Source organism: Curcuma longa, chromosome 1, assembly GCF_044706935.1.
Source record: "Curcuma longa cultivar G26 ecotype Majalengka, Jawa Barat chromosome 1, ITB_CL_G26_1.1, whole genome shotgun sequence".
Lineage (NCBI taxonomy): Eukaryota > Viridiplantae > Streptophyta > Magnoliopsida > Zingiberales > Zingiberaceae > Curcuma > Curcuma longa.
In genome coordinates, this window is record NC_133861.1 from 20079611 (window position 1) to 20100957 (window position 21347).

The following is a 21347-nucleotide window of genomic DNA, read 5'->3' on the forward strand; positions in this document are numbered from 1 at the left end:
GGACAGATTTTCTCCTAAGGTCGTATTTAAATATATTTTTATATCGTATAATAAGTACGATAAAGTGATACAAAATTAAAATTTAATCAAGATGCACAAATTTTCTGCGCAAGATTAAATTTTAATACCAAAATATGAAAAATTGAAAATAAAGAATTCAAGGTAACTGTTTTTTATTAACATCTCACAGAAATTCATATAGGCGATAGCTTATGTTCTGACGTGGTTCTCCATGAATACAACAGTATAGCCAGGCTGATTATACAACAGTAAATAGGCTAAATGCTATCTTTAAAGCTCGGCAGCCTCAAGTTATACATAATAGTGAAAACTAATCGAGGTAATCATACCATAAACTCTGAATAAAAGATAACTTCAGAGAGAGATTAGTCAGCGAACTCAGTCTTGTTCCTAAGGTGCTCCTTGAAGCCCATAATGTCGCCCTCCCACCTGGTGGCAGCTTGATTCTCGCACACCCAAATCTCCTTGGCCACCTGGTTGATCAATCTGAAATCATGGCTCACCAGAACTAGGCCACCGTCCCACTCGTTCAGTGCTTCAGCTAATGAATCAATAGTTTCAATATCCAGATGATTTGTTGGTTCATCGAGCAGCAGCAGATGGGGTTGCCTCCAGGCCAGCCAGGCAAAAATTACCCTGCTCCTCTGACCATCCGACAAGTGTTTCATGGGCATCACCTGCGCTTTTCCTGACAGTCCAAACTTCCCTATCGCAGCCCTCATTCTCTCTTCCTCATTGCCTGGGTACTCCATCATCATGTACTGGAGGGCTGACATATCGAGATCCAGCTTTTCAGCTAGATGCTGATGAAACTGTGCAATTCTGAGATGATTGTGCCGCCGCACCATTCCGTCTAAAGGAACGAGATCACCCGTCATTAGCTTGAGCAATGTGCTCTTGCCAGCACCATTAGGCCCTACGAGGGCAATTCTTGAATCTAGATCCACTCCAAAATCTAGGTTTTTGTAGATGAGATTGTCTGGAGTGTAGCCAAAAGTTACACCAACAAACTGTAGGACTGGCGGGGGTAGTTTACCAACATCTGTGAAGCGAAAGACCAACACTCTGTCCCTCACCACTTTCTCTGTAAGTCCGCCACGCTCCATCTTAGCGAGGGTTTTCTCCTTGCTCTGAGCTTGACGAGCCAGTTTTGCAGAACCATGTCCAAAACGAGCAATGTACTCTTTCATTGAAGATATTTGATCCTGCTCCCATTTGTACTGCTTCATCTGATTTTCTTCCAGCTCAGAGCGGGTCTGGACATACTGATCATAATTACCAGTGTATAGCTTAAGCTTCTTGTTCTGCATGTGTATGATGTTGGTACATACTCCATTGAGAAAATCCTGAGAGTGTGACACCACAACTAGGATTCGGTCAAACTTCTTTAGAGTCTCTTCCAACCAAACACATGCTTCCAAGTCTGCAATGGAAAACAAGAACAAGCAAACCTATTTAAGTAGCAGTCAGAAAGAAGCACGAAGGATAATAATGAACTTATCATCTACTAATTAGCACAAAGTAAAGAAAAAATTAAAGAGAGAGAGAGAGAGAGAGAGAGGAAAACAGGCACTTAAACGATCAAAGGTATAGAGCATCCTGCAATCAAAATCAATTTCAAACCAAACAATGTCATGATAATGCATATGGCTTATGTTGGACTATAAAACAGAATATAAAATGTAAATATATATAGTGATTGAGAACAAAGAGAAATGAAAGAACAGCCTGTTAGAACAAGAATCAAATTTGATCTAGTGTTTAGGGTTTAGGGTTTAATACTTCGAGTTTGTTTAAAATTTGTATATAATTTCAAGATGAGACATTTTGGACAATTATTTGAACCAAAAGCATGAATAAATTGCATGCTAAAAAGTGTGAGCTAGTAACGAAAATAAAAGGGTTAGATTCAAAGGAATCCAGCGTTGATACATTACCAAGATGATTTGTCGGTTCATCAAGCAAAAGTATTGTTGGATTCATAAAGAGTGCTCTAGCTAATGCAATCCTCATACGCCAACCACCAGAGAAGTCTCGGGTTTTCTTTGCTTGCATTTGTTTATTAAAACCAAGACCATACAAAATTTCAGCAGCCCGCTTTTCAGCGGTCGATACATCAAGAGCTTCCAATCGCTCATAGATGCGATCCAAAGCTTCTCCACCACCGCCATCCTGCAAGGAGCCATAGCCATTTGCAATAAGATTGATTTTATCAAGCATGATTATAATCTACGTGCCAGCTGTGACATAATAGTTGTTCCAACAGACAAACCTCAGCAGCTAATATTTCAGCTTCTTTCTCCAACCTCAATCTTTCTTCATCACAGCAGATGACAGCCTCCAGCGCAGACATATCAGAAGCTTCAATTTCCCTGCTAAGGTGATATATATCCATGTGCTCAGGAATGGGGAGCTCTCTGCATCCAATAGCTGTGAGAAGAGTTGACTTCCCACAACCATTAAGTCCTAACAAACCATAGCGCCTATAGATATATCAGACAGATTAGCACAAAGAGAAGATGAATAAATAAAATTTATTTTGTCAATCACAAAGTAAAATGTTACCCAATAATACCTTCCATAGTTGAGCTCCAACTCAGAATCTACTATCAGGTCATGCCCATGAAAGGTTAATGACAAGGACTCAATCTGGAATGAGCACACAAAAATTCTTATCAGAATGATATTTGATTGAAAGGAATGAAATAGAAATCCAATGTATGCTGCACAAAAAATTTTATAAATGAAAAGAAAACATTATCATTTTTTTTCTCAGACCCTAGATATTGGATGGTCAGTTCTACTGATAATTCCCATTTAATTTATGCAAGTAATAAAATAATTCTGTATAAGAAGCTTGAATGTGCACCTTAAACTAATCTTATAAAAATGAATAGTAACAACTTTATGCAGAACAAGAAATAAAACCATATGAAAACACAACACCAATTAATTCCAAGCTTCAAGATCCCAGTTCTCAAAATAACTACTTCAGCGTGCTTATATATATCCAAGATTCTAACAGTAATTTCTAATTCCGCAAACCAGATACAAAATGATATATTCGTAAAGATCTGTAATTTAACATCTTTAAGGAATCTTTAAGGCGAAAGATACTCATAGGAACACTGTTGATAGTGAAATAATCAACATATTACAGAAAGAAGGCTTCTCTTTTTTATCATAAAAGAATTTTCCAATTTAAAATTGCTATATGCTCCTATGTGCCTAAGCCAATGAAAAATTGCTGCAAGTTACAAGTAGAGAAATAAATCCATCATTGTCACTTTCAAATTAAGTATTTTTCAGATTGAAATTCAAATGTAAAACTGGATCCATAGCAAGAGCAGATCATCAGCACGTAAAAATATACAGCAACATAGAGGAAATAAATCTACAAGCACCAAAATTATGTAAGCCGATTAGCAAATCTTGTATACTAACAAAATAATATCTTCCCCAATACAGAGGATACATTAAAGATAACATATTATTCATCATAAAGGGAAACAGAATCCTTGAGGAAACAATATGCCAATCAATTTTCTTGTAAAAAAAAAAAAATTAAAGAACCCAAATAACTTGCATTACCCATATAATTGTGCCTCATAACTCATATGAAAAAAAAAAATTATCTTATGCCAAAAAAAAATCTATCTTATGCCAAAACAAAAGCAATCCAACATCAAGAAATATAAGTAAATTCACCTCCCAGCCAGACTCGTGCATAGATTGAGTTTCACAAAAGTGAATGAACCTTATATTCAATTGTCCAGGTCCGATCTTCAAACTCACTATTTTTTACTGTCTTCTATCAAAACCAACCTTATAAAATAGAGAAACAAACACAACCAAAAGCGAACGAGAAAGAAAAGAACTTACATGGATATCTCGGGATTGGGGATGCGAAGCAAGCACTCCAGTGCAAGTCCGATCGGAGATCTGGAGAGTCCCCACTCCATCAGCAACCTTCGCAGCCCCGTTGATCACCTCAGACGTCTTCGACGACGCCACAACAGACTTCCCACCCCTCTTCGCCGCGGCTGCGGCTTTCTTGGCCGCCGCCTTCCTCTTGCTCGCGTCCGATACCATCCTCCTGCTCAAGTTCTAACAGATAAACCTTCCCCCAAATCCGATCGAACCAAAAACTCGCTGAGCGGAGATCGAAGATCAATAAAAAGTGATCGGGATGGATCGAGAACTTAAATACGAGGAAGCAACGATTCAGACGCTCCCGAGGGCTCTACTCTTCCGCTAGGGTTTCGATTTTCCTTTCCCCTACGAGCGAGAAGAGCGAGTTAAGAAAAATAAAAGGTCCGCCCCGGTCGGTGATGATATATTTATAGGCGCCTTCTCTCTCGCATCGTTGTCACAAGCGGACGACTTGAAAGCCTGGATCCACCGTCCATTTGGCCCGGCCATAAGGCGAACTTACGTGGACCTTCCTACTTTGAAGGCCCACTAACTTATAAATGTGGTAGGTTGCTTGGCCCATCAACGTAGGAGTCTCGACTTCTGATGTCATTTTCTCGATTTTATTTTTTATATTTTTGTACGAAAGCCACTATACTGGTGTGATTTTTTACCAACCAACGAAAAAAATTGGCATGATCATAATTTTTTATTCCGGTATTATTTTTTGATTGATTATCAATAGAGATTTTAGAAGGTCGCGGATTTATTAATTTCACAGTGATTGTACTGAGTCCATGTGATTAATGAATTTGCAGTGCTTTTCATTATTTTAATACGAATGTGGCTCTCCAAACGTCCCGATTTGTCATTCCATTCTTGTTAGGAAAAATTGTCAGGCAAGTCCACGTAGAACTTGCGTGGAGGAGACGGCCACGGGCCCACGCTTCGAGATCCTGAAAATTCTGGACTCCATTAACTGCAAAATCTTGATAAAAATATTGGCAATCTATTCACGCACGCGCAGCTGCAGGCTGATGCTGATAGGATTATTTGTTTTACTCCCAAACAAAAACTCAACCTTTAAACAAAAAAACCAAACACAAAACATCACCTTCATTAACATTAGGCGAACACGCCATTTGGGTCCCCCTACGATCAACACAACTCACTTCACTTGCCACTGTACACTTTCAGAGTCAATTATATGTAATCACTCTAAAACTAACATCATGTCAGATAACCATTGATCTGGTCGATGGCAGTATGCTTTGCGGGTTGTGAAACACATTATCCGGGTCAACTTGGGTCTTGGCTCGAACCAGCCTCTCATAGTTCCCCATGAAGTAACTCTCCCCCCATGACCTTACGCTTGCCGTTCGATCGCTCGCCTGCTCGTCCTCTATTGTCCGTCCGTTGGTCCCTAGATCTAAATCCACGTAGTTTATGTATGCCGCTCGTGGGTTATCGGATACCTTATCGGCCATGGATCCGTAGAACTTGCGCATCCACTCTATGTAGTTTTCGTCGTTTTTGTCGGCATTTGTCTGCCATTCGATCAGATATTGGATCGCGTAGAGATTCCCCCTCCGATGGGGGAATGGTAGATGATTGCTCGGGATCCTATCCATGGCTCCCCCATACGGGTCCAGAATTAAGTATGCCTTCGGCTCCGCTAAGAGCTGGTCGAGGATCGTGATTAGGTCCGATTCGGGGATCGGGATCCGCACGTAGTCGGATTTGGCCTTGAAGGATTTCTTATCGATGAGGAGCCGGTTTTTTAGATCCGAAACCGTGCTCCCCTCCGGCAGACCAGAGAAGAACACCACCGACTCGATCCAACTCATCTGACGGCAGTCTGAGTCTGCGAGTTGCAACTCGGGGAACGCGTGGGACATGATGGAGAGCGCCTCCGAGGCCGGGCCGAGGTAGAAGCCCTTGAAGGTGGCGGACAAGCCGCCGGCTTTGCCCGACTCCGGGAGGCCGGCGCCGATGAAGGCGGAGAGGTAGAACTCGTCGGGGAGATTCGGCGCGACGAGTTGCCACTTGTGGAAGAGCTGCGCGACCCGGGGAGTCGACCCGGGGCGGTTGATGATGAAAGCGGTGACGATGCTGGGGACGGGGAGGAGACGGAGCTTCCAGGCGTAGACCGCCCCCCAGGCGCCACCACCGCCGCCTCTAATCGCCCAGAAGACGTCCTCGCCCATGGCGTCGCGGTCCATGACTCGGCCATCGGCGTCGATAAGGACGGCGTCGAGGACGTTGTCGGCCGCGAGGCCATACTTCCGGGAGAGAAGGCCGAACCCGCCGCCGGCAATATGGCCGCCGCTTCCGACGGTGGGACAGGACCCAGCGGAGAAGGCGAGATCGTCGGAGGCGGCGGCGATGGCGTGGTAGGTCTCGCCGAGCGTGGCGCCGGACTCGACCCACGCGGTGCGAGACGCCGAGTCGACTATGACGCGGTTGAGGCGCATAAGGTCGACGACGACAAAGGGGGCGGAGGCGGAGTAGGAGAGGCCCTCGTAGCTGTGGCCGCCACTGCGGAGGCGGACGCTGTATCCGGCCGCGCGGGAGCAGAGGACTGCGCTCCGGAGGTGGAGTCGTGTGGCGGGGAGGACGACAGCGGCGGGGAGGGAGGCGAGACCGGGGGCGAAGCGCAGATTTTGGATGGAGAAGTTGAGCAATTGGTAGAACGAGGAGGCGGCTGCGTCGGTGGGGTCGGCGGACGGGTACGACGGGGACGCCGGCGGTGGTTAGGCAGGCGGTGAGTCAGTCCGTCGACGCTCCGGCGGTGGTGCCTGACGGAGGCTAGGCGGTCGTACTGACCACTCCACTCGCCGAAGCTATGCAAGTCGAGGCGGCGCTGAGAACTGATCACTCTGCTCGCCGGAGCACTTCGTGAGGGCGGCTACAGCGAGGGGCAAAAGGAAGAGGAGGAGATCGATGCAGCGAGTCGCCATCACCGAGTAGAAGAGCAAGGAGAGGCTCCGAGGCCTTGAGGTTGCTGGAGAATTAATACAGACGAAGAGGAGGCGGCCATTGCCGGCCTCGTATGGCATACGTCGCTCACGTGGAACAGAGTAAAGATGAATTGGACGGCCGAGACGAGAAGAATCAGGGAAGCAGACGGCGGATGAGATAATGGACGAGGGTGAGATAGCGTGCAGTCTGGAGGCTCCCGCGAGGAAGAAGACAAAGGCGTCGGCGCTAGAGGGCGGTGGTTGGAGTGAGGATTACCGTAACCTTACCGACGGTGTTCACAATTACGTACGTAGATATATTCATTTATAATTGAAATCGACTGTCAATAATTTTGCATACAAATTAGTGTGGGCCGGCAAAGCCTTGAGAGCTTCCATTTGGGGTTTTAAGGTTTGTCCTCAAGGGTAGTTGTTAAATGTTAATGCACTCTATATTCTAAGGGATGGAGCCAAAATAAAGATGGAGTAAAGGGGAAAAAGATAAGTAGTTGCCTATATAGATGGAATTTTAGTGAAAAGAAAGTGGAAAGATCATTTTAAGATTGTCATCTTCAATTATTCATCCATGGTAACTATAACCTCTTTTCTATCATCAATAAATCATCACTTTGTCATTAAATATGGATAAATTACTCAATTATTATAAAAAATATGATTTTATTTCATTATTTCCTCATTTAGAATATATACACACATAATATTCTGATTTATTTGGATGGATGAGTATGAGAGATTATTAATTGTACTTGTTCTTGTCTTCTGTTTGTATTTGCTCATAATTTACAACATGATGCGTGGGCACAATAAAATATGATCGTTGATATAAAATACATGGCTGGTGGTGGCCTAAGAGAAGATAACTTTATGCTTTTCTATATCAGATGCCACAATATTATTTCAGCATTTACTCATTTAATCCTTAATCTGCATCTAATTCAAATAAAGATTGTGTTTTAAGCAAATTTTAGAAGATTTCTGATTATATATTTTAAAAAAAATACAAGATATATCATTTTTTAGAATTTACTTTGTAAAGAGATTTATAAATATTACTTATGTATATATTTAAATTGTATTATGTTGGCATAATCTAAAATTGTTCACCTTAGTTCATCACAAACTTGTGGCTTATGACACCTAAAATCATGTCGACTCAATGTATAAGACATTTTTATAGGGCTCATGTTGACTAATTCATAGGACATTTTTATAAAGGAAACATTATTTACACATATACAGTGCTTTTCCATTTTTTTTTCTTTTAAAATACTCTTTAATTATTAAATAACCTTTTTGAAATGGCTTTAAAATTGTGTCGGTGCCAAAATCGTTATCTTAGGGTTGCTTTAAAACGAGATAAAGTCTGAGGGGTAAATTTAAATTTTCCATTGAGTGAGTCACCAAGTAAATATTTCCGTTAAGGCGAATTAGGGCGATGGGTGCCCGCCACATCGGTTTCATAGTCTGCCGCCGCCGCCCCGCCGCACCTTCTACTTGCCACCTCGAACGGCATCACCGTCGCCGCTTCTCCAGCCTGACCGAGCTCAAGCAAACCCATGCGAAGCTCCTTAGAAGTGGAGAGCTCAACGACATTCTCACCGCCGGCAAGCTGGTTGCCGACATCGCCATCTCCGACCCCTCCAACCTCCCCTATGCCCGCTCCCTCTTTGCCCGCATCCCGCCGCCCCTCAACGCCTTTATATGGAACTCCATGATCCGAGGTTACGCCCACAGCAGCAGTCCCGAGGAGTCTCTCTCCCTCTTCCGCTCCATGGTCGCCGGAGGCTACGCCCCCAACAACTATACCTTCCCCTTCCTCCTCCGTGCCGCCGCCCGCCTCCCCGACAACATCACTAGCGTGGGGCTGTCCCTCCACGCTTCCCTCGTCCGCCGTGGTCTCGACCGCCTCGATCCCTTCATCGTCACCTCCCTCATCAGCCTCTACGCTTCCATTGGGTCGGTCGACGACGCCCGTAAGGTGTTCGACGGAAATCCTCACACGGACGTCACGGCATGGAACGCGCTCTTGAAGGGCTACATCGCGTGCGACCGGCACGCCGACGCTTTGCGCTTGTTCCGGCAAATGCATGGCCGAGTCGACGCCGACGAGATTACCATGCTTAGCGTGGTGGCCGCGTGCGCGCACATCGGGGCGCTCGGGATCGGCCGGTGGATCCACGCCCACATCGGCCGGAACCGGATGCGGATGACGCTAAACCTCGCGACCGCGCTCGTCAACATGTACGCCAGATGCGGTGAGATCGAAAGCGCCCGGTGGGTGTTCGACAGAATACCGGAGAAGGACGTAAGGGCGTGGAGCGCAATGATAAGCGGTCTCGCGCTTCACGGGCTGGCGAAGGAGGCGTTGGAGCGCTTCGCCGAGATGCAAATCGCCGGAGTCGATCCCGACTCGGTGACGCTCACCGGCGTGCTGAGCGCGTGCAGCCACGCCGGACTAGTGGACGAGGGGCTCCAGGTGCTGAAACGGATGAAGGTCGACTATGGCGTGGAGCCGACGATCGAGCACTACGGGTGCGCGGTGGATCTGCTGGCGAGAGCAGGGCGTCTGGATGCGGCGCTGGATCTGATCGAGACGAGTCCTGTGAGAGCTGACGTGGTCACCTGGGGCGCGCTCCTGGTGGCCTGCAGAGTCCACAAAAACCTAGATCTGGGCGAGCGTGTGGCGCGGGAGATGCTGGATCTCGACTCCCACCACGCCGGCGCTCGCGTCTTCCTATCCAACGTCTACGCCGCATCTGGCGATTGGAACCGGGTCCAGGAAGTGAGGAGCCTTATGAAGGAGCGAAGGGTATACAAGCCGCCAGGATGGAGCTCGATCGAGATGGCCGGAACGGTGCACGAGTTCCTCTCCGGCGATCGCTCGCACCCGCAGTCCGATCGGATCTACATGATGATCGACGAGATCGGGAAGGTGGCGAGACAGAAGGGGCACAGGGCGACGACCAGCAGCGTGGCGCTGGACGTGGACGAGGAGGACAAGGAGCTGTGCGTGCGGGAGCACAGCGAGAAGTTGGCAGTGGCGTTCGGGCTGATCAACGCGAGGCCGGCGGACGCCATTATGATCGTGAAGAACCTTCGGATCTGCGAGGACTGCCATTGCGTGATGAAGCTGGTCTCGGATGTCTACGGTCGAGTCGTCGTCGTCAGGGACCGGAACCGGTTCCACCATTTCAAGAACGGGGCTTGCTCTTGCAACGATTACTGGTGAGACTGGACTATTTATTGCCATTTAAGATAATATTAAAAAAATAAATTCTTGAGATAATATTTTCTATAGTTTAATTTTAGTTAACAAAATAATTTGCAATTTCTTTTGTTAGATAAAATATCATGAAGCTTTTTCTTTAAAACTGGTGGTTCAAAATTTCTCAAAAATAAATCCAAATAAGTTTAATTCAATTTTAAATATTTTTCAGTTTACAAATACAAAAAGTTTACTATACTAATAAAATTTAGATTTAAACGGCATAAAGTTATGAATAAACATCAGGAGAGAACTTTATTTGCTTTGGAAGAGTATTTATTTTCACATTTAGGATAGAGATCCATTATATTATAAAAGAATTATGATATGTATTAATACACAAAATTATATGAGATAACTCAGAAATTAGAATTCTTGAAGATAATATTGTATCAAGTTTGTTTGTAATCTAACTTTGGTTAACAAAATAATTTGTAATTTCTTTTAACATAAATCAAAATAACTGTAATCCAATTTAAAATATTTTCAAAAAATTATTATACTAATAAAAAATGAATTTGAACTCCATAAAGTCACAAACAAAAATCTATTTTTTTCTCGTAAATTGAGGAGTCAAGCAAAATGTAAAGGTAATTACAAACTCACAAAAAAATATTGAAATTTAAATATTTGTTTTAGAGTGGGAATATATTATTTTTCCTACGGTCCAGCCTTTTCTGTCCCCGCCGCCTCCTCCATCATCTCGTCCGATCGGTGCTCGCCGCTGGAAATCGTCGCTCATTCGCCGGAACATTTCCGACGTATTTCGAAGGCTCCGACGGTGGTCGGCTTCCTTGAGCGACGCGTCCTTGTTCGCTTGATGTTTAATTCAGATGACACTTCCCTTTCGACCAGGTTGAGATCTAGGTCATTTCTAGTGGTTTGCCGGGTTCTGTTCGGACCAAGTTTCAAGCGGCTGATCTCGATGGGATTCGGAGTAAGAAGCACTTTTCGGGTGAAAGCCTATCCTAATGAGCTGGTAAGCAGTCGCTATACACACAGTTGATTCTAATGAAATCTTAGCCTTACTCCGTTATCCTGTGTTAATTTTACTCTCCTGTGTATCTAATTCTTTTCCTGGACTTTAGTGGAAAGTTGTTTCCTTTTTTCTCTTTGCAAGTTCCCAAATTTTTGGTTGTATTGTTTTCTGCCAGTAAGTCGGATCAATATGTTACTCTTTGGCGCTTTTAACATTTAGCTGACAACAACTATTGAGTTAGGGAGCTATCTGTATGACTCTTTGGGTGACACCCTAAGCTTACATAACTCAGAAAGAAAAAGAAAAATTCTTTTTACCTTACAGTTTATTTACTTTTTTATTTGACTTCTCAAAGTTTACATTTTACCATTTAAACATTGCAAAATAGAAACAGAATATCCCTTTTCTACCAATGCTTCACTGTTAATCCACGCCAATCATGTGGTCGGACTGAAGTTTAAAAAGGCAAATTGTTCAGTGTACTTCCTAAGCCTTTCTACTCTTCAATCTTCTTCTAAGTGACAAGGTTGGACAAGAGTTCAAAAGGACAAAGTTACTATTTTGCCTTATATTTGCCTATTGAATTGTTCAGTGACTCAAATTATTTTAACTTGATCTCTCCTTCAGCTTGCAAAAAACTGCATCCCTCATGTGTCGGTATGTTTGGTGTAGGTGTGTCAGAAAGGTTCTCATACCTCCCCTTTTTCTTTCTATTGGTTGCCTCAATTTTTGTTGTATGTTCTATTGACTATAGTCGTAAGCACCTCACTTCCTTGTTATATGGTTTCCTTGTAATATATGACAATGGAATGCATATGACAGGGAAATGACTATTTGTAGATGACATTAAATTCAGGGTATTTTATTTTTATTATTAGGGTAAAATATAATGTTCTAAACTATAAGGGGAAATGGAAAATTAAATAAATTATATGGGAAATGAAATATTCTCAAAGAAATATCCTTTTTGGATTTTCCTACTATTTAATTTGATGGTCTAATTGAAGTAGAGTGTCATTGAATCATATGCATGGGCATGGCACAGGTCTTATCAACCTGAAACTTTGTTAGAAATGAATTGAAAACAGCTTTGACTCTGCTAAATTATCAAGAATAAAATTGCACATCACTTGTTTCCGTCAATAGATATGATAAATCAATCTATAAATAATGCTAATACGAAAAATTAAAGAAAATGAAACAACATGATAGCTGAAGCTCACAAATCTAATGCAAAGATTTGCCCTTTCTATGTGGATTGATTCCAATCTTATACCGTAAGCATTCAATCGATGTTATCTTGATTGTTGGCACGACGGTGTGGAAAGTCTGTTGTAGATTCTTTCAATATTTGCGCAACCTGATAAATGTATTAATGAAAATATAAAAGAAGAAGAATTGTTGAAGAAGGATGTTAGAGACACCTCCATGTCGTTCTAATATGATTTACTCTTAGTGTGCTTAGCCCAACAAGTAGGCCAAGCATAGATTGTGCTGTTTTCAGCACATAAGCTGGGGTTTTGAGGCTTGACACGAACCCACAATTGGAGCATGGGCCCAGAACACAACATATTGTGAGTCGTAATGGACCGTGTAATGGGCCACCCTCTCACCTGACAGTTCTAGGTTAGCAGTTGTCATTGAGCAACATAAAAAGAAATTCATTGCCAGGAATTGTTTTGGCATTAAACCAGGCACTCGATTTTAAAGGACCTGCTGACAACAGCCTAAGCTATGCACTGCTGAAATGCTTGTACCACAAAACCAACATGAGTGAAACTTGAAGCACTAGCAGGATTTCAAGAATAGTGTAATAAAAGAAGAGGTAATGACTTATTAGCATCTGTCTTCTTTTGATCAACATGGGAACTACATTTAACTGTCTATTTATGTATCCCAGTCAGATTTATATGAAAAGTACATTTCACATTTGAGGGAACTCAAATTTGCTCTTTGAACAACAACATAGTCAACAAGTCTCGACACCAAAATAGTTGGTTTTTCTGCTGATTGCATTATGGATTATTCAACGTAGGTTTTTCTCAATTTAGGAAACATAAAGTGTTCTCATATTGGTTCTGATCCTCTTGTATCTTATGAACATGTTCTGTTCCTCATTTCGCATTGCTTATGATGAGGAAATGAAACCAAATGTTAGGTTTGCTCATGTTGCTATTGACTACAAATAACTACATTCTATCAGGCGCTTCATTAAGCGATCAAAGAAGCTTTATTACCATGCAGGAGAATTTTCAGATTTCCATCAAATGAATGGCGTTAAATGATTAACTGGAAGCCCAAAAGCTCTTCGATTAGCTTGGAAGATTCAAACGGCAATACCTGACATGAATGTTCCACAATCAAAGTTCCAAGGTATCACAACTGAGAAGGCAGTTGCTCGCAAGCAAGCAAGCAACCAACATTAATGCAATTTGATTTCTTCCATCACAGTCACAACTACACCCATGTCTTTGTCCATTAATTGCTCTTCTATAGTTTTGATTTTTCCCCTCCCCATGTTGACCAGGAAGATGAGAATGATCAGATGGAAGATCTTCCAAAAGGATGGCAACTTTTAGAAATTCAGGTAAATGCTTCAGGAAATATCATGATAAAATTTTATTTGAATTTAAGTGAAGCAGCATTGGGCTATCAAGATTGTGATGCAAACAAATTTTTTAGTTAATCAAATTATTTCACTAATCAACTTGATGAACAATCTTTTGCGACAAAATTTATCAATATGATATCAATATACTCAAAACATATTGACAAATTGTTTGATAGATATTGAATTTTAAGAGTGATGTTTCTGCACACTCAGTATTGTTTGGATATCTTCTAATAGGGAGCTTGAACTATGAATTACTAATTAGCAAGGATCAGCTAAATATTTGTTCTTTCCTATTTCAAATAGGAAGGATTTATGTTGAAAAACAAAACATCAAATTATATTGAACTAGTCGGTTTAACTGGTTGAATCATAAATTAGTATTCACTGTGGTTTAATTTAGGATGAAAACAATTTTTTTTTAAACAAAATATAGATCTGATAGAAAGCTGGTTGTACTGGTATCTACCACCCCAAATAATATTATTCTGAAGCATTTGCAATTGCATTCATCAGAAGGAAAACAATAACAAGAAGTTTTTTCTTTCTATCTTTTTTTAGAAAAAGAGAGAGAAACAACATGGAAGTAGGCATCCAGGGATTCAATTGGCTACAATAGAATACGTACCACCCTAATGGAGATGGGCCATCACCATTGAATGCCTTTTTGTCCACATCGTAAACAGATATTAAGTGAAGGCGATAGTAAACAACAATTTGTAGATTTTGATCAAATCTATCCATGTTTCTTACCTCCCTGTATTGATGTGCCAATAGCAATTGAATTAGATCAGGTGGTGGTCAGCTCAGTGTCCTGGCAATGTCGTCGTTGCTTCACACTAGGTGTTTGTTTTAAGTCATATTTAAGTATTCATTTATACAAAATGACATAGATTCGAGTTTATGTTCTATCCAACTTGTTTACATTGTGTCAGATTTTTAGAAAGCTTCCACTGTTTTCTCTGATTGTTTAGTCCAATGAATCCAAAAATGATGCAAGAGTAGTAAGTGTTTCCACATAACTTTTTTCCTTAAGTTCTGATGAGATTTTAATTTCTCTCGACCGAAGTGCTTCCTCTACTCGATTGTATCCTTTGCACCAGAGCTCATGTCAACTCCTAGCTTGGCGAAGCTGGCCTAGTATAATAGATAAAAGGAACTAGTAAAATCTCCCCCTAAAATTTCCCCTTTTTTTCCTATTCTTTTTTCCTTAGCTCCAGGGATCTAAATTACCTTGTAGTTAAACTCTTATACTCGTCTTCATTTGATTAGACGTAGCTAATGTAGTTGTCAAAGATTATTAATGACATGTGGAACCTTGATTAGTTCTCCTTATTGTTATATATTTATGGCATACTTTATTTTCTTAATTCATTGTTTGTGTTCACAGAGAAACCCTGTAATTGATTAACACAAGGGCAGGCAGGCAGGCATTTGCAAAAACATAAGCATAACGTGTGGGTTCTCTTTTGTCCTGTCACAACTACAGTGATCCCAATGTTCCTCTAGTTGGTTTATGATTGTAAGGAGAGTAGAGTTGGCGATACTTCATCCTCACAAAAGGATATTCGATGTATATTATCAATCAAGAAAAATAGTGCCATTGTGAAGGAACAATTAATATTGTTACTATTCATAAAGTATGATAGGTACATGGAATTATTATTGTCTCAAGAAGAATATTAATGCCACAAGATTAAAGTAATATTAAAATGCTACCAATTCAAAGAGCTAGCTGCCTGGAGAACACTGTAAATCAGGGCATGGATAATCATTGAAATTGATGAGCAAATTAAAAGATTGAAATTTTAATTTTTCAATTGGTTGCTTGTGCCGCAGGGTTATTTTACTTTTGCACATGCAAGAGACTTTTTTTTGAATTCTTTATAAATTTCACTTTTAATATTAATAAAATAAAAACTCTCATTTTTAGTACTTGTAGATACGAAAACAATCTTCGCGAGGAGAAATTTTTCTTCGCTATTTTGCATTTTTAATGACTTGGGAATGAAAATTGAGCACGTTTTGAATTTGTTAAGAAATAATATATTTGGCGTATATAATCTTGTGGTTTACTACTAAAATACTCGTTCATATTGTTTTCTCCCTTTTACAAGGTTCTCAATTAGACACATCACGATTTTAAAAATGATACTAATAATTTTTAATGAATATGATTGTTGGCGAGATTTAAATAATCCAAGACTTTAATTTGATGCAGATATGAAAGGGTATTGCAGCTGACGGTCTTGTTGTACAACCTTTATTATTAATTAGTTTGGTAGAATATCTACGATTACTTACATTTATTTGCATCAAGGAAATTAAACAATATTTGTGTTCTTTGGGACATAGTGTGATGGTAAGAAATAAATAGGTTTCTATGTAACGAAAGTCCATGATGTTCAAATTATTTGTGATGTTGGATCATCTGTTATGTACAGATCTATATGTGCTTTTCAAATTTTTTCTAATGGTCGGTGAAAATTTTTTATAGAATCAAACGTCTTTAGGTCATAGTTTTTTTTATGAAAGAAAGAAAGTGTGAAGGATAAAAGTGATAAAAATTAGAAGAAGAGAAGATAAATTGGGAGGAAGGAAATTATGCGTCCAAGAAAATATTTTTCCTAGAATGGGTGAAAAAGCAAGGAGGAAAGGAAGAGGCCAGTGAAAATTTAAATTTTCTATCCAAATATAAAAAAGAATTAAACAAGTTAAAAAATTAAATTATTTTAATTCAAAATTCCCTCATTCTTTTAAAATTAAATTTTGTATTAAACTTTGATGGCCTAGCTAAACTTTCCCTTCTTTATACATAGGAAACATGTACAATTTCTTTTAGCTACACTAATTGGATGAAAAACTCATACAAATCTTCCTCTACTTCAGTAAAAAGGTAGAATCTGTCATCTCAATTGTAATTGGCTACTATCCAGGGAGGATATTAATTATCTCGACATTATTCGTTGAGAATCGATCCTTGTCCACTTCAATAAATCTGCTCCATAATAATCAATTCAATCATACCTCAAAAGCAAACCAAATCTCCCTTTAGCTAGCTAGCTAGCTTGTGTGTTAGAACGAAATATGCACCAACTTTGTTTTGATGCCTCATATGTCTCTCTCAAGATACATGATCACCACAAATATATGCATCCTGTACGAAAAGTCGATGTTTGTTTCTCTTTCATAATCAATCAACGTACTGTTAGATACATGGCAACTAATGAGGATTAGCTAGCACCTCTCATTCTCATCCATCCAAACAATATGTGGGTAGGGATATATACAATTACATAGATATGATGCAACCCAATTAATATATTGCATTCAATCTTAATTTGCTAGCCTAAACCTATACCTCATCTCGCACTAGCTAGGTTTTCTTGCATGTTCTTTATACAAGCTGTGATTCATTAGCATTCATGTAATTAACATTTATATGCAAACTATTCCTAAAACTTTCATCTTGCCTAAACACACCATAAAGTATCAAGGAACCCTGCAGGTCGGTTTGTGAAAAAAGACAAGTAGTGCATGCTGCAACTTCCTAACTTGGATCGATGGGAAAGTTCATACTGAATAGGTTTTTTTGTTAAACTTTTGGGAACGAAAGGCCAAATTGGTCTACTTCCATTAGTGGAGGGCACCTGGTTGAACCAATGAAGTCTGAAAATCAATGAGCCTTCGATTCTGTATCTAGTCGGATGTTTGTTTTTGAGACAAAAAAACAATTAAGGACCACTTGAAAGAGAGAAGCGAATGGCAAAAATATTGTGGTGCTCCAAAAGAAAATGCATTTGTATGATCAAGTGAAAGGAAGGGGGGTAGGAACCCCCTCATGGCTATATCACTGCTAACAGCGACACCCCCTGAATTGTCATTTTCTTGGGGCATGTTGAGTTGCCGAAAGAAAGCAAAGAAATAGGACCTTTCTCACTCCAACCCCCACCTCCTCCTTTAGCTTCACCTCTTTTACCCCTTCCATGCTAGCACCCCTCATGTGCATTGTGCATGCACCTTAAACTTTGTCACTGTAACATCACTCAGTTTTGGACAAATTCCTCCACATCTTAATTCTCGATCGCCCATATCAATATTCTTACAAAAAGTACTTCATTAACAAGAAGAAGAAGAAGAAGAAGAAGAAGTTGTTGTTGTTGTTGTTGGATTGTTGTTGTTGATGATCATGGAGTTCTTCTCAGCACAGCCGGATTTGTCACTGAGAATCAGCCCGCCAAGTGCCACTCCGCCTTCCACTTCAACGGATGAGAGTATTGAGCTAGGGTTTTGGAGGAAGCCGTCCGTCAGTAGCTCCCCCAATAGTCCCTTTGCGGTGGCGGTCTCGGCGGCGAAAGCAGCGGGCGTCGGCGAGGTCACAGCTGACTTCTCCATGAAAACAAGCAGCCCGACGTGTCCCTACTTCCTCCATTTCAACCACCACCAGGACCCCCTCAGTTTGATGAAGCCCATAAGGGGGATCCCCGTCTACGACCGCCGGCCGCCCTTGCCGTTCGCTCTGTGCGACTCCTCGAGCAACTCCAACGGGGGCTCTCTTTGCCCAGGCTCAATTAGGGTTGTCGAGGATGTCGTCGCCGAGGTACTACTTGCCGCCGCCGCGGCTATTCGCCGGGAAACGGGGGGCGAGGGCGCCGAGAATGCGATGGACCGCGACGCTCCACGCCCGGTTCGTCCACGCGGTCGAGCTGCTCGGCGGCCATGAGAGTAAGAATTGACCATCATCCGTCCACTCGATCAACTTAATTCCCAATTGATCTTGCCCCTTATGATCTAAATCTATGAGAAAGAAAGAACCCTAACTCCTTTTTTTTTTTTTTTTTCAGGAGCCACTCCCAAGTCAGTTCTTGAGCTTATGGATGTGAAAGATCTCACCTTGGCCCATGTCAAATCTCACTTGCAGGTAAAATCTGATTCAAGAATCAAAAAACAAACAAACAAAAAAGGTTCTTCTTCTTCTTCTTCTTCATCATCATCATCATCTTCTTCTTCTTCTTCTTCTCAGATTTTAAGAAATTAAGCTGCGAGAAATCTTATCCCTTTTTTCTATGATCTCCTCCATTTTATTTTTCTGAATAAAATTTGCTCAGTTCTACCCTTTCTGATGCTGTATATTAATCGTAGAATCTTATGTAGATTAAACATGATTTGGTTTCAGTATGAACATCTCAGAAACTATTATATTCTCCCTTACTTCGATTTCATTTCTTATATAAATAATTCCTTTTTCATATATCTACTGTCTCTCTCTCTCTCTCTCTACTTTCTTCTGCAGCAGCTTTTTGTGCTACCATAAATTATCAATTAATGATGAAAATTTTGCATGAAAATATTGCAGATGTATAGGACTGTGAAGAACACAGATCACAGGACATCTGCTTCAGGTATATATAATTAGTAAATATCTTAATTACAATTTTAGCGATAATATGTTCCTACTAATTATCAAATGGGAGATTTTAAAGATAATTATTTCCCTTTGTTTCAGAAAATTTCGAAGGGTATGAAAATGGATCGAGTAGAGAATTAGTCTCGGACGATAACTCATCAGAGGGTCCAAATTTGCTCACATTGGGATCAACCATGCATCAGGGAAGGTGAGATTAATAAGATACCAATATTTTTTTTTCTTCAGTAATATTATTACATGAATCGATCATTTTCATTCCATGTATATAATTAAATATGTTTCCAACATTTACAGACAAAATCACTTGCTAGACTCAATATCTTTGATGATGGAAGATAATTTATATTCCAATATGTTTCCATGTTTCTTCTGAGAGAAAATAAAGTAAACAAAAGAATGAAAAATTAGATATTTTTAAAAAGTATATGTCAATTCACATCATGTTATGCCAATCTTGTCATTATTATCAATATATAGTAACATAAAGTTCATTAGGATTAACTAAATCTTCTGAAAAGTTGTATAATATTAAAAATAAAATAAAGTGAAGGTTGTGTTACCCTTTCATCCTCTCTTTCATTCTTTTTACCCCTTTTTTCCCCTTCCTTTTCTTGCCTTTTACTCCAAAGAAATATAACCTTGAAGATTCACCAAGGTAATTAATTAACACTACTATTTATATTTCAGAAACAAATATTTTAAAAAGTCGAGGCATATTTATCAAACAATGGCATTGTTTCATTGAACTAGTCACTGAATAGGTTCCTCTTTGTAGCTAGTGCCAATCTTTTGTGCCCTTTGCATGAAAGTCCTCTCCTTCACTCCTTTATATTAACTTTCTACTTATACTGATCTCTACACAAACGCTTAAAGACAACCTACACAATAATATAAATTCTAGCTGTCCAAGGATCTTTACAACACTTCTAAAACCCTCATCATAATGATAATAACGACGATATGTTGCTTCTCTCATTCCAAGACAAACAGTTCATCTTAAAAATAAAAATAAAAGCTGACCCAAAAGAGACAAACAAACTGTTGTTATTTGTAGTTTTTGGTTTTTACTGGTCTTGCGACTCTTAACCATGTTGTGTTATTGATTGTGTCGACATTCAGGGAAAGCTACTTCAATGGTGAACTGAGGAATACTGTGAACTCGCTTAAGGTGCCACATTAAACAAGTTCAGTTAAATATTGAAGAAAACATTTGGCTAATTTGTGTGTAGTTTTTTTGCAGAAGGACATGGAAACAAGAAACATGGAAGTGTTTTCAGAATTGAGCCCGAGCAAACTCAATCTAGACTTCACGTTGGGTAGGCCACAATGACTTAGACTAGACAAAGAAGTAAGGATGTATCCATCGGCAAAATAAAGGATTTCCAATAGAAAAAAGTGAAAGAAACCACAAGATTGAGGCAAAGGAGTTGAAAGGAGGAGGGGGAAACAAATTTGCATGGCTCTGGGAGAGTTAATTAATTAGTGAATCAATCAACAGATGTGTTGTACAAATTAATTAACTAAATTGATGGCTCTAAATGCATGTAAAGATTGTCTTTGTTAGGGCTCTTTAAGTTACTTTCATAAAGGTGAAAAATTATATGAAGTGTTGCTCAATTGCTTTCCCATGTGATGTGTTTCTTTTCTTTACATTCTCCCCCCAAAAAACCCAAAAGGCAGACAATTAATATGTTTTCATAACATCTCTTCTTATGTTCTTTTAGGTCAATTAAAAATGAGTTTTGGGATATAATGATAGGATAACAAATATCTAACCTTTCAATTTCTCTCAAGTTTCACTTACTTTTCAAACCTGCAAAAAACTCTCAGATTAATTACCTTCAACCTCCTCAAGTAATTCTGAAACTGGCCACAGAACTAAACACCAATTAGTTTATTTTACTTTTTCCATTTGAAAATTGAAAGAAAATAAAATAAAAGGGAAAGTATTAGAACAAGTAAGAAAGGACAGATGAGAGCTGGTAGGGGAAATGAAAGCAGCAGAAGGAAAGCTGAAAAGTTTGCATGGATAGCAAGCAAAATAAAAGCAGTGTAATATGGATCATCAGCTGGATGATAAAGGATAGCTTTTCAGAGATCATGGTACATCACCATCTGTACCTTTTTCAAACACTTTTTTTAATAAAAAA

The 21347-nt window shown here is 40.2% G+C and overlaps 2 protein-coding genes, 1 long non-coding RNA gene and 2 pseudogenes across 3 annotated transcripts; 3 read left to right on the forward strand and 2 right to left on the reverse strand.

The window, feature by feature from the left end:
* Nucleotides 1–150: 150 nt before the first annotated feature.
* On the reverse strand, nt 151–4311 carry LOC141839819 (ABC transporter F family member 1-like). Its single transcript, XM_074727655.1, has 5 exons — nt 3904–4311; nt 2597–2670; nt 2294–2504; nt 1959–2193; nt 151–1444 (listed from the first exon to the last, which is right to left on the reverse strand). The coding sequence occupies exons 1-5, from the start codon at nt 4111–4113 to the stop codon at nt 387–389; spliced, it is 1788 nt and encodes a 595-aa protein (XP_074583756.1). The 5' UTR covers nt 4114–4311; the 3' UTR covers nt 151–386.
* A 689-nt stretch (nt 4312–5000) lies between these two features.
* On the reverse strand, nt 5001–7161 carry LOC141841386 (berberine bridge enzyme-like D-2; annotated as a pseudogene).
* A 1092-nt stretch (nt 7162–8253) lies between these two features.
* On the forward strand, nt 8254–10159 carry LOC141812965 (pentatricopeptide repeat-containing protein At4g21065-like). The gene has a single exon (XM_074700899.1). It carries the CDS (start codon nt 8350–8352, stop codon nt 10141–10143), a length of 1794 nt encoding a protein of 597 aa, XP_074557000.1. The 5' UTR covers nt 8254–8349; the 3' UTR covers nt 10144–10159.
* Nucleotides 10160–13387: 3228 nt separating this feature from the next.
* LOC141821162 (uncharacterized) lies at nt 13388–15363 on the forward strand. The gene is made up of 3 exons (XR_012601200.1): nt 13388–13531; nt 13686–13745; nt 15160–15363. It is a non-coding gene; the product is annotated as an uncharacterized LOC141821162 (long non-coding RNA).
* A 2382-nt stretch (nt 15364–17745) lies between these two features.
* LOC141827492 (putative transcription factor KAN2) lies at nt 17746–20797 on the forward strand (annotated as a pseudogene).
* Nucleotides 20798–21347: the final 550 nt, after the last annotated feature.

Excerpts from the sequence above, each read along its gene's own strand:
- LOC141839819 (XM_074727655.1), bottom strand. The coding sequence starts at position 4,113 with ATGGTATCGGACGCGAGCAAGAGGAAGGCGGCGGCCAAGAAAGCCGCA. Across the intron at positions 2,505-2,596 it reads TTGGAGCTCAACTATGGAAG|GCGCTATGGTTTGTTAGGAC; the intron begins GTATTATTGGGT and ends ATATATCTATAG. Across the intron at positions 1,445-1,958 it reads TGAACCGACAAATCATCTTG|ACTTGGAAGCATGTGTTTGG; the intron begins GTAATGTATCAA and ends TTTCCATTGCAG.
- LOC141812965 (XM_074700899.1), top strand. The coding sequence starts at position 8,350 with ATGGGTGCCCGCCACATCGGTTTCATAGTCTGCCGCCGCCGCCCCGCC.